The 12465-nt window shown below is 35.1% G+C and overlaps 2 protein-coding genes across 2 annotated transcripts; both read left to right on the top strand.

Moving 5' to 3' along the window:
• The first annotated feature begins 3681 nt into the window (after positions 1–3681).
• On the top strand, positions 3682–4885 carry LOC139883817 (uncharacterized). Its single transcript, XM_071867938.1, has 3 exons — positions 3682–4176; positions 4293–4637; positions 4694–4885. The coding sequence occupies exons 1-3, from the start codon at positions 3682–3684 to the stop codon at positions 4883–4885; spliced, it is 1032 nt and encodes a 343-aa protein (XP_071724039.1).
• Positions 4886–10873: 5988 nt separating this feature from the next.
• Positions 10874–12303, top strand: LOC139883824 (farnesyl pyrophosphate synthase 2-like; the record flags this gene model as incomplete). The annotated part of the gene is made up of 6 exons (XM_071867946.1): positions 10874–11002; positions 11449–11473; positions 11603–11718; positions 11818–11904; positions 12016–12132; positions 12215–12303. Coding segments are annotated over exons 1-6 (545 nt in total), but the record flags the coding sequence as incomplete, so codon positions are not given.
• Between the last annotated feature and the right edge of the window lie 162 nt (positions 12304–12465).

Below are 12465 nucleotides of genomic sequence, written 5' to 3'. Positions count from 1 at the left end.
TCAAATAAATAGCATTGCATGGAGCACCGGGACTCTCCTTAGTTTTTTTGCCGTCGAAGGAAATGGACGGAACACAACGGTTCAAGGTGAAACGTCGCTTCAGCACACGCGACTGGTTTTCCGGTCGGTTTGGTCTGCTCCAGCGACGGCAAAGGCTGAGGCTGGTGTCTATGGGTTCGTACGGATGTTACCTTTCCAACGGTGGTGGTCTCTGGTCGTGGGGTGGTCGGACGACGGCTGTGGGTGACGATTTGCGGCTGGAGGTCAAGGTGCGGCAGATGAGAGCTTTTTAGATGATAAATCCCTAATTGATTCAAAGAACAATTAGGGTTGGAAAATCAGAATTGGGGGAGAAGTAGACACATAGCGGATCGAGCGGCCACAATCCACCAATTCAAAATTAGGTGGAAGATCTAACAGCCCAAAAGAGAAAACAGTAGTTTCTACAGGGATCTGAGTCTAATTTGAGGGGAGGGAAGATGAACAGTGACTTGGCACTGTTCACGTGTGAAAACTTTAATGGGTTATTATATATGTTCTTACATAATATATTAAAAGAACGGTGCTCCCCATTTATAATTTTAATCGTCCATTTTGTATTAAATCAATGGTGGAAGATTGGGTGTAAGTACAAAACACTTATACGTGGTGTAAGAGGATCCCTCCTCATATTATATATATAAAGAACGGTGCTCCCCATTTATAATTTTTTATTTTATTTGTAAAGTATGCTTATGAAATTAGGGTTTTGGGCGGCGGCGAAAGCGATGAGTCTGATGAATAGTGGCGGATGCGACGATTTCAATGGCAAGCGATTAAGTGCTTCAACAATAAAAAATCTCATCGGATCAATGCTTTACCAGAAAAAGGTATTTGTTTTGATTGATTTATAAAGTTATAGATTTTGATTACGAATTTTCTTGAATTATATGTTTTGGAAATTTTCCCCCGACGATATGTTTTAGCTCGTAAATATCTTAAAAACTTTTCCGTGAGATTTCGATCTAGAAATACAAAGACCATTGAGAACTCTATCATCTCTCAGGCCTATTTGTTCTAACTAGCTAGGAATGTTGAGAGATTGAGTATTTGAGCCACCCAAACGATACTTAAGTCTCCATAGTAGAACCCATATTCCCGAGTAGAACCAGGGTAGAACTTTCTTTACATATGCATGCTAGAGTAGAAGCTGCCATCGGTACATGTAGCCGAGTAGGACCCAATCTTTCAACCCGGGTAGTACTTTTCTGTTCTACATATATATTTCCCGAGTAGAACTCTTTAGCTATCTCGATCGTGATCGCTTATTAATTAACTTCCTCGAAAATCGAAATTGCACCAAGTTCCACAAAAAACTAGGAGATTGAAATTATACCTTGCAATGCAATAAGATAGTGAAAGGAAAAGAGATAGCATGCAATAAAATATATAAATAACCCCTTTACCTATTTCCTACATAGAAGACAAATTTCACATTTTTCCTTGATTTGTTTTGTTTTCTATGATTTTGTAGAAGCTTATTAATATGGGGACGGAATTTTTCAGGGTCGGCGAAGCTGAGTGAAAATTTGTGGAAGTTGTACGGACGATTCATCAAGGATTGGTTTGCAAATGCTAGAAAGTCGCCTTTCCGAAGCTGCCTCCTCATGTCGTCTTCAGAATTTTCATGATATTTATTAGCATTGACGTCATCATGGTAGGATTTCTCGTCGAAATCGACAGTCTCAACTTCACGGTGGAGTTTCTTCCACCATCTGGACAAAACCTACGTCCGTACCGCATCCTTGTAGGGTCAGAGTGAAAGATGAGCAGAAAGGATGCAATAATAAATCTTCAAATGTTAGTAATTAATTATCAGCTAGTTTTCACAAATTAATTAGTTGTTCTGCTAATAAACTTTATTTTGAAAATGTTAAGGACATAGCCCTGGGATGCAGATCATCGACGGGAGCGAATCGAACATTCAACATTTGTTGAATGTGCTTCACCTGTGGCTGGTGATCATCAAAAAGAGGTATGATTTCCTATTCATTTTTTAATTTAAACATTGCTTAGGAATTTAATATGATATTGACTTTATAGCTCGATCCATTATAGCTTGATCCATTGTTTAATATTGCTCTTGATTAAAATTATAGATGTACATTTTAATCATATGATGATAAATTGGATCATGTATATATTATATATGAACAGGAATGCTATGGAAAATTCAGAATTTGTGCCCTTCTGAAAGGTTTCTACTTGAAAGACATGAGGAAGAGTCTTGTTCAATGGAGTTCTTGTGGACTTGGTGTTCTTTTTTCTTGGAAAATGGCATAGACAGTGTCGTCCAGTATTACACTCCCACCTTATCGGCAATGCAAAGAATTGTAAATTAAATGACCATTAAATTGGCATATTTACCTTCTTTTTAAATTGATTTTAGTTAATTATTTTAGTGTTTAATTAATAGATTTTCAAATGTTTTTTTCAGATTAATTATGTTACAGCTGCAATATTTCCTTTGATTTTCAGTTTGGTTCTCATACTTTCTGGTACACCAATTCGAGTCTTTAAATTCGGAAAACCTAGGTTTTTGTAGGATTTCTCGAACCGTGATCACAGGTGATGCGAACACAGCACTCTGCAAATCACAGCTCAACCAAACGAAAAACAGAAAGAAGCTGTGCGCACAGGAAACTCGAAACACAGCAAAAACCAGAGATGAAAAATGCAGCAAACAGCAGCAATACACCCACTACAGAATCAAATGAAACAACCCAGCTCCAGAAATTTCTAAAACAGAACTTGAAAAACTTAAAACATAATCACTACACTCTTTTCATGATTTTGCTCTCATTCAAAATACTGTAAACTAATCTAACAAACTGATTTTGTGCTTAATACTGAAAAATTGATTTAAATGAACAAATTGATTTCTGCAGAAACTTTGCTGCTGATATAAAAGAAAAGCATAAAACAGAGAATGGAGCTTTTTGTGATTTTTCATAATGATTTTCGGCTCACTTGTTTCTGCATACAAGGAGAGTTTTTATAGTACTCTCCATAAAGCCCTACTGAATTAAAAGGAAAATACAGCTGGTAATTAGCTTTTCCTAAAAACAGAATAACAAAAAGTAAAGAAAATGACAGCTGCCCAGATTTTCTTGCTCATCACTCATTCCTTTTTACTTTCTAGATGAAAAGGTAATTAGTTAAAAAACTGCAGTAAAAGACTTTCCAACTCAGAATTGCAGATTGATCCAAACCAGAATACCAGAATTGCAGATTGATCCAAACCAGTAAATCAGAACTATTCTGCTGCAGGCCCATTTTAACACTACTGACACAGTCTGTCCAGAATTGTTCTGCTGCAGAATCACTGTTAACACAGTCTGTTTTTGCCTTTCTCACTTCACCAACACTCATACAATTCTGAACTGTCACAGCAAGAGACTCTTTACCCATTGATATCTTCTTTTTCTTCTTCTTCAAGCTTTCTTTCATCTTAACTTTTCTTGTTGACTTTTCTTGCAAGCTATTGGAATTGTCAATCATGTTTGCAAAATCAATTTTCCTGAGACAATCTACTCCAACAGTTTTTGGCTCGCCGTTTTTGGGTTAATATATAACTACGATGGAGACCTTAGCTCCAGCTTCCTGCCCCTTTACTCACCTGAAACCTTAAATCGCAACGCCATGGATATGAACGATAAGGATTATATCTCACGATTGCCTGAAAAAGTTATTCATCAAGTAATGCATCGTCTCGACGTGAGAGAATCAGCTCGAACTTGTGTTTTGTCAAAGGTATGGAATCGTTACTGGTCTTCATATCCTAACTTCGAATTTTTTGGTTTCCCTGTGCCATGTTTAAATACATACAATGAGATAATTACATGGCTGAAGCATGTGGTAGCACAATATAATTTGATGAAAAAGAGACTGCAAAAGTATATCCAACGAAGCCTAAATATAGACAAATTCAAGATAAAGCATAATATTGTCTCCCGTGAAAAAAAAAGGAATAATTTCAGTCAAGTTGGTGAGTTGATTGAGAGTGCAGTTCTAGGGAAAGTTAAGGAGTTAGAGCTTCAGTATTGTATCAAAGGGCTCGAGTACGACTGCTTTCACTTTAGAAGAGTTATTCCTGATTATTACAACTTGCCACCAACTCTCTCTTCTCTGCAAAAAGTACATTACAGGTATTGAAGTTACAAGGATGCACATTCCCTTCAATCGAAGTTGGTATAGAGTTACCTCATCTACTAAAATTGGTTTTGGATAAAGTTTCAATAGATGAGACACAGTTCGAGAACCTGACATCAAAAAGCACATTGCTTACAACTGGGGGACTTCTCGACACTGATTTGCGTAGCATAAAGCTTATAAGATTCCCTCAGCTCTACAAGGGTAAAGTGAGTCACTTTTACCAGATTGAAATTGAATCACCATATCTTCAACAGGTTGAAGTTATGAGTTGCCATACTTACAGCGGCTCGAAGGTTAAAATTAAGGCATCAAGTCTTGGAGAATTTCGTGTGGAAAATAGCTACATAGGTAATGTGGAAGTTGAAGCACCGAGTTTTGAAAGGATCGTTATTTATGGTGTAGATGAGGATTCATTTGGTAATTTGTTATCTGCAAGTCTTTTGGTAAAACTATGGTTATTCAATGTGTCCATGACTTGAAATACTTAATGCTTCATAAGTTTCCTCAACTAAAGAAGATCTGGGTGAATAGTTGTCGTAGGCTGAGTATCATTGACCTTGAAGCACCTCATCTCGAATACTTTGAGGTATCGAGTACTTGCAACAGGGACTTGAAGATTAATCTTTGTGCCCCGAAGCTCTCGACGGAGTCCGATTTTGCCAAATTTCACAATGCACGGTACTCACTTTAAAAATGGATGGAGACGTAATCAGACAGATGAAACTGACGCGCCTTTGCAATATGGATGAAGGAAAACTGAAGCATCGTCTTTCGCTGGTGTCGCCAACACTACTTGATGATGAATTCATTCTTAAAGACAGTACATGTCAAGGTTGGATCGAAAGTAGTCCAAATTATCTTCAAGATTTAGTAGTGTTCCCCTGGCATTTAATTGATGATATTACCATCAAAACTCAGAATATACTAAAACTAGAATGTTTGGGAAAAAATCGAAATACCTTTTATCTTTTCAAGAAACCGAAACTCCAATGTGGAGATTCTCGTCTAAAAGTATGTACTGGTCAAGCCACTTCAGAAGGTTCCTAATTCTATATGCTCGACGTAGTTTTCTTCGCAATGGATATATAGGTACTTAATCACATTCCTTTTCTCATACTACTATTTAGTTTTAATTGTTGATATATGTATATATTTTGACAATTTTATTTTATCATAATATGAACTTTGAAGATGGCGACAGGCACATGAATATTTAAAAGATGCAACCTATGTTAATGCTCCCGAGATTTTCGGTGTTACTACCACTTCTAAAGATATAGGTTATTAATTTATGGGTTATTAATCCGTATCTCTATCGTCTAATTCTATGCCAATTGCCAAGTAACAATCTATTACTACTTCCGTTTCAAAATACATGATGTTTTGAGAATTGTTTCATGTGTACTTCGAGAGGGAGGTAGTACTTATTTACTCTTTCAATTTAATCTGTTTAACATTGGCCACTACGTGCGTAGCTGAGTAGAATTCAATTTGCTATTTTGACATCTATGTTAGCTTCAATAAGATTCTGCATCGAATTTGCTATTTACACACTTATAAGAGAGAAATTAATTATAATTTGATTGTAAGTTTACATTAAAGTGTAAGGAAGTAGGTTCTATTTACTTCAAATTTGTTCTGCTAACATACAAATAGAGCCAGCGGTTCTCGGATCCAAACGGTACCATTGCAATTTTTCATCCTGGGAGACATACTAAATCTCAGAGTCCTAATTATATTGTTATCATCTGTGAAAGTCATGTTCTACTGTTGTGCGACGGCACTTCCCTGCTAGTACGGTGCAATTATTGGTTCCACGGCGCCATGTACTCGAAAGGGTCACCATGAGTACTTGATCCGATTAATTAATTAATGGAGCAGGCGGAGAACTCATCCGAAATAATTCTGATGTCGCAGCAGCTGGGACGTTGAAATTACGTGATTGCGCAATTTTCTCTTGGTCAAGAATAGGCATGTTGAAATTCAAAGAATTTGCATTCTGCCTTGCGGTTGCATATTATCTGGTTTCTGATAATAAATTGTTTTCCGGAAGAAACTGCTGTCCATCAATAAGAATCGACTTCTTTCAGTTCCATCTTCTTCTTCAATCGCAAAGCTACCACCGAGGACATCACTTTCCTGCTTACCAAGCAAACCAAACAAGACTACTGGAATCTCATGCTCACCTTTCTAAACACTGGTATATATGTTCAATTTTCTTGATAATTAATTGGGGTTTTTTACAAGATTCCAATTTGGTTATAGAATGTAAGTATCAGATCAAAGGGTTTAAGCACAAATGCATGGAAGCCATTATGTAAGTACTGTCTATAATACAAACACTTTCAAGAACTCTATCATCTTTCGGATCTATTCATTCTAACTAGCTACAAATGACGAGAAATTGAATACTTGACACCCAATTGGATACTCGATCGGACTCCATAGCAGAACACATATTCCCGAGTAGAACTTTCTGTACATATATTCCAGAGAAGAATCATCCAGTTTAGTCAAACGAACAATGAGAATGATTGATCAAATTTTCAATTCTGATTCTGAGAGTTCTTCTTACTGGGTAGTCCGTCCTTGCGTTACTTGCAACCCAATCTTCGGGTAGAACTTTTCTATACTACAGGGACTAAATTGTATAATATTTGAAATAATAAAGTAAAGGTTTCATTTTTGTAATGACATGTCATGTTTGATCAAACGCACCGTTTTTAACACTCACACAGTCACACTATCTTCCCCGAATCGATTCAGATACCTCCGCCGGGCAAATTTGACTCCACCGTTTGTGGCGGTTTTTTTGGGTTGACCGCACCGTTGATAGATGGAGTCTTCCCGGCGTCTTCGTCTCTTGCCGTACCGGTGGTTCACAGCATTGAGTGTCCTCTTTCGAAGAAAATTAGATCTTTCTGCTTCCCCCTTTACACACGTGAAAACCCTAAATTGCAACGCCGTAGAAATGAACGATGATTATTTTATCTTACGATTGCCTGAAGAAATGATAATGCGTCGTCTCGACGTGAGAGAAGCAGCTCGAACTTGCGTCTTGTCCTAGGCATGGAACAGTTGATGGTCTTCCTATCCTAACTTCGATTTTAGTTATTTTACTTTGATATATTCGGAAACAATCACTGAAAAAACATGGCTGAAGAATATGATGGTACAATATGATTTAGATGAGAAAGAGGTTGGAAAAGTGTATCCAACGAAACCTAAATGTAGACAGAGTCAGGATAAGCATAATGTTGGAAGGTAGGGGAAGGAATAACTTCTGTCAAGTTGTTGAGTTGATTGAGAGTGCAGCTATGGGGAAAGTTAAGGAGTTAGAGCTTGAGTACTATATCAAATGGCTTGACGACGACAACTATAGCTTTGAGTTTGCTACTGATGCTTGTAGTTTGCCAGCTACTCTCTTCTTGCAAAAACTACTCTACAAGTATTGAAGTTACAACGATGCGCATTCCCCAGCTCTATCCATGTTGATTTAGAGTTACCTCATCTACGAGAATTGTTTTTCGAGGAAGTTTTGATAGATGTCTCACAATTTGAGAACCTGACATCAAAAAGCACATCACTTAAAACTGTGTATCTTACGGAGGATTGTTTTGTGTGGTTTATATGAGAAAACATTAGGTAATTTGTTATCTGGAGGTCTTTCGATTAAACATATGGTCATTCAATATTCTTTCCGACGCGGCTTGCGATACTTAAAGCTTCATAACTTTCCTCATCTAAAGAAGATTGAAGTGCCTAGTTTTCTGGCCTGAGAAGAATCGATATTGAAGCACCGAATCTTGAAATCATTGAGGTGCGGAACACGCGTCAGAACATGAAAATTGACCTTTGTGCCCCGAAGCTCAACCTAGTCCGAATTTGCGGTATCTCACAATGCACCATCGCTTTGTAAATAGATGGAAAACCTAATTACACAAATGAAACTGACGCGCCTTCGAATTTTGGATGAAGGACAGCTAGAGTATCTTCTTTCACAAGTCTCGTCTAGTCTAGTTAATGAGGAATTCATCCTTAAAGAAAGCTTATGTAAAGGTAGGAGTGGATTTCGATATGATATTACCATCAAAACTCAGAATGTATTAAAACTAGAATGTTTGTTGGAAGAATGAGTAACCTCTTACCTGTTCAAGAAACCTAATTGAGATTTCTATAGGCTCGACCTTGGATAGGTGCTTAAATCGCATTCCTTTTTTATATTTAATTGCAATTTTGTTGCTATTTTTATATATTTTGGCATATTTATTTTCTTATTATGATGTTTAAAATGCGCAACCTACCTTTTCCAGTAAATGTTCCAAAGATTTTTTTGCTATGTCTAAAGATATAATTAAGTTATTGTCTAAAAATCGAAGCTGTACAAATCCAGGATGATGATTGATAAGCTGCTTAGTTTGGATTTTTTACTTGTTTGTTTTCATTTATAAAGAACGAGGGAAATAAGCTAGCTCATAAGTTAGCAAAACTTTACTCGAATATTTCCTCATTTTTGATTTGTGAGTTGTCGATTGATGTAGTCGATGTTTTATTCGTTTGGACCGTTTAATTGAATGAATGTTGGCATTACCGCATTAGTCATTTATCAAAAATAAAATAAAATAAGTTATTAGTTTGATGCAGGGGCGGATCCAGGATCGGACGTCGGGTGGGACCGAAAATAGTCATAAATTTTTTGTGATGCATGATTTAATTTGAATAGATCGATGATAGTTTATTATTCGTATCGAAATTAATTAATATCAATTAATATTGGTATATTTTCTTCATAAACAATAAGATATTGATTGTGGAAAATTCAACTGCGAATTTTTTTTATTAATTAAATCGTGATTCATAAAAAATTAATCACAAATAATAATTAATTTTACTAATTAACTGAAATTTAATTCATTCAAATAAATGTATTATTAAAAAATTATAAAATTTACCGACACAATCATATCAAATACCGATAAAAAAAAACTATTTATATTGGTTCAATTTATATTCGAAAACTAATTTATTTAAACGTTAGTAATCATACTTGTAAAGGGATATATATAGTCTAATTTATATTTTAAGAGGAGGTTTTCAAAAAAAATAAAATATTTGAAGACTAAAAATTTTGATAGATGTTTTTGAAAAAATATATATTGGAGGACTACAAATTTTAATAGCCATATTTATAAGGATTATATATACATATTTTATAAAATTTAAAAACAAAAGAAAAAGGAGAAAAATACATATCTGGTGAGAATAAAACTCGAAACTCACTGAGAGCTTTGTATATAACTTACTAGTAGACCAATTTATTCTTTTAAATTCTTTTTAAAAATTATTTTTTTCAAAAAGTTGGGTGGGACCGTGGTCCCCAACTTATAAACGTGAGTCGTAATGGGTTAATTAGTAATTAAACTGTATTTTGAGTAAGTTCTAATATTGAATGGTTGACTGAGTAGTCAACTTGACGTCTTCTATTGGTATCCATAAATGACCAAATCAATTCAGTTCTTCAGGTGATAAATTTCTGTTACTCCATTTCCACTCTGGCGGCTTTTAGTTTATTCCTCCACACTGTTGAAAATTTTGAGTAATAAACTTCATCGATACTTAAAATTTAAGTATTATTCCGTATATTTTAAGGATTCGTATAGTAGATTTTATATTTCGAAGAAATTAAGATTATAATTGTCATGGTTGATATATAAAAAATTAATTATCTATTGCTAGACACATCCCATTCAGGATTAGGACATGATCCACATCTGAATACAGCAATGATTCCACAAATAATATAATATTTTATTTTATTTTATCTTTTTTAGGATTGTATATGTTTTAATATTAATTAAATAATAATTTTTGAAGATTTGCTTTTTAACTTTCTTTACCAACTCGCACTACTCGGCCAAAATTAAGAATTATTACTAAAAGATGCCATACACTGGCATATATGCATTATTAATTTATTATATTATATTTTTATGCAATAAATAAATAATTATTTGGGCTAAAACAGATTGTGGTATCTTTGCACATGATTCAACCACACCCTGCCAAGTGTATCCTGTCTTTTGTGGGCCCTTAATTTTAAACTTGGTTCAAAATTGCCCTTAGATCTATTTTAAATCTACATGAATAACCTTTTCCCAATAGAAAATGCATGGATTGACGCTCCGATTCGGTTGGATCCCGTTTGATTAAAAGCTGTCTAGTTACGATTCTTAAATTTATGAAATTAAATCGTAATTATAAATCCTTTTGAAATAGATAGTTTCAATTTGATTTTATGCAGTTTTAATTCGAGTCCATATATTTTTATAAAACTATTAAAATCGAATTCGAATTGTAATAATTTCTATTCCAAAACCGTTTTAATCGTTCCAATTCGATTCTCACCCAATTTCTATTCCAATTTCAAACCGAACTGTTGTCATGCATCAGGAAAATGATGAATAAATTCGAAAATAAAATCTCCGATAAAAAATTAAAATTTAGTAGTAAAATTTTCTAAGAAACAGGGTCTTATATGGAAAATCAAATTAAGATACGTCCTATATTCCTATTCGATTTTTTTCCTCTGTTTTTGTTCTATAAAAAGACGAAACTTTTTTCATATTTTCCTTATCCGTCATTTGCCCAAATTTCACAACTACACATCTCCAGCATTTCTTCTACTTATTCCTTGCTAATGGCGGATCGAAGGTCAGAATTTTTGAAGGTTTACGATACCCTTAAATCTGAACTGCTTGAAGATCCTGCTTTCGAACACAATTCCGTTTCTCGTCAATGGGTCGAAAGGGTACCTTCCCAAATTTTTGTACTTCCCTTTTTTTGAATCTTAATTTGACATTGTTGTTGAATCAAAACACCTTTTTTAAGCTTAATTCGTAACTGGGTATGTTTGTTTTTTGGGTTTTCGATTTCATTATTGGAAATAGTAGATAGAGAAGTTTTGTTTTGATAAATTTTGGGACTTGTAAATGCTGTAATGTGAAGTTTAGATTGGTTTGAGTTGGTATATAGGGTGGATCTGTTTGTTCTTATAGGATTGGAGAGTAGTTTTTGTGCAATTGGTGGCCGGGATTTAGTCAATGCATAGTCTTCATTACAAATGGCTACACTTGAATCTCGAAATCGAAAAGGGTCTAGATTCTTTTTGTCATTTTGTAATGGAGTTTCGTTTCGTCTTTGCATGATTTCGGTTTTTGTTTTGACTTTGCATTGTTTGCTTTTTATGTCATGCAGATGCTCGACTACAATGTTCCTGGAGGTATGATATTTTTCGTTCTTAATATTTGAAATCCAATACGGAATTGTTATGACCTTATTTTGTTGAAGATTGAATCGAAGAGTGGGATGTCGAATACTTTCATGAACAAGCTCTTATCTTTCTTTTCAGGGAAGCTGAACAGAGGGCTTTCTGTGATTGACAGCTACAAGTTGTTGAAAGAAGGACAAGAACTATCTGAAGAAGAGACTTTTCTGACGAGCTCTCTTGGTTGGTGTATTGAATGGGTAAATTATTCTCTCCTTTTCTTTTTTTCTGCGCAGATCAACATTTTGCTTCTTATATACATGCAATTTTACTATCTTCTACGATTTCATAATATTCAGCTCCAAGCCTACTTCCTCGTACTGGATGACATCATGGATAACTCTCATACTCGACGTGGTCAACCTTGTTGGTTTAGATTGCCCAAGGTGTGTCCTAACGAACAATTAAGATTTCGAATCAGTGTATTCATTTTCGCTTATGGTTGTTTGTGTTGATGGACTAATAATTTAACATTGAAAATTTGCAAAATTTTATAGGTTGGTATGATTGCAGCCAATGATGGGGTCTTGCTTCGCAACCACATTCCAAGGATTCTCAAGAAACACTTCCGGGAAAAATCTTACTATGTAGATTTGCTGGATTTGTTCAATGAGGTAACTGACTGGGGCTGATTAATATTTCTTTTCAATGCGAAAGCATGCAATGTCCTTGGTTCCTAATATCTTCTTTTTTCAGGTGGAGTTCCAAACAGCTTGTGGACAGATGATAGATCTAATTACGACAATTGAGGGAGAAAAGGATTTAGCCAAGTACTCCTTGTCGCTGTGAGTTAGATCTCTCCACTATTATATTTTCACTCTTGATATGTATTTGAGATTTCCAACTATCTCGTATATGCAATATGTTTCTTTACTCTTCTTCTCTGCATGGGATTATGTGTTTCTACTTTATCACAAAACTTCACTGAATTTATGCAGTCATCGCCG

Source organism: Rutidosis leptorrhynchoides, unplaced genomic scaffold (assembly GCF_046630445.1).
Source record: "Rutidosis leptorrhynchoides isolate AG116_Rl617_1_P2 unplaced genomic scaffold, CSIRO_AGI_Rlap_v1 contig457, whole genome shotgun sequence".
Classification (NCBI taxonomy): Eukaryota; Viridiplantae; Streptophyta; class Magnoliopsida; order Asterales; family Asteraceae; genus Rutidosis; species Rutidosis leptorrhynchoides.
Note: the sequence above shows the minus strand (reverse complement) of the source record. Positions and strands in the feature narration are given on the sequence as shown.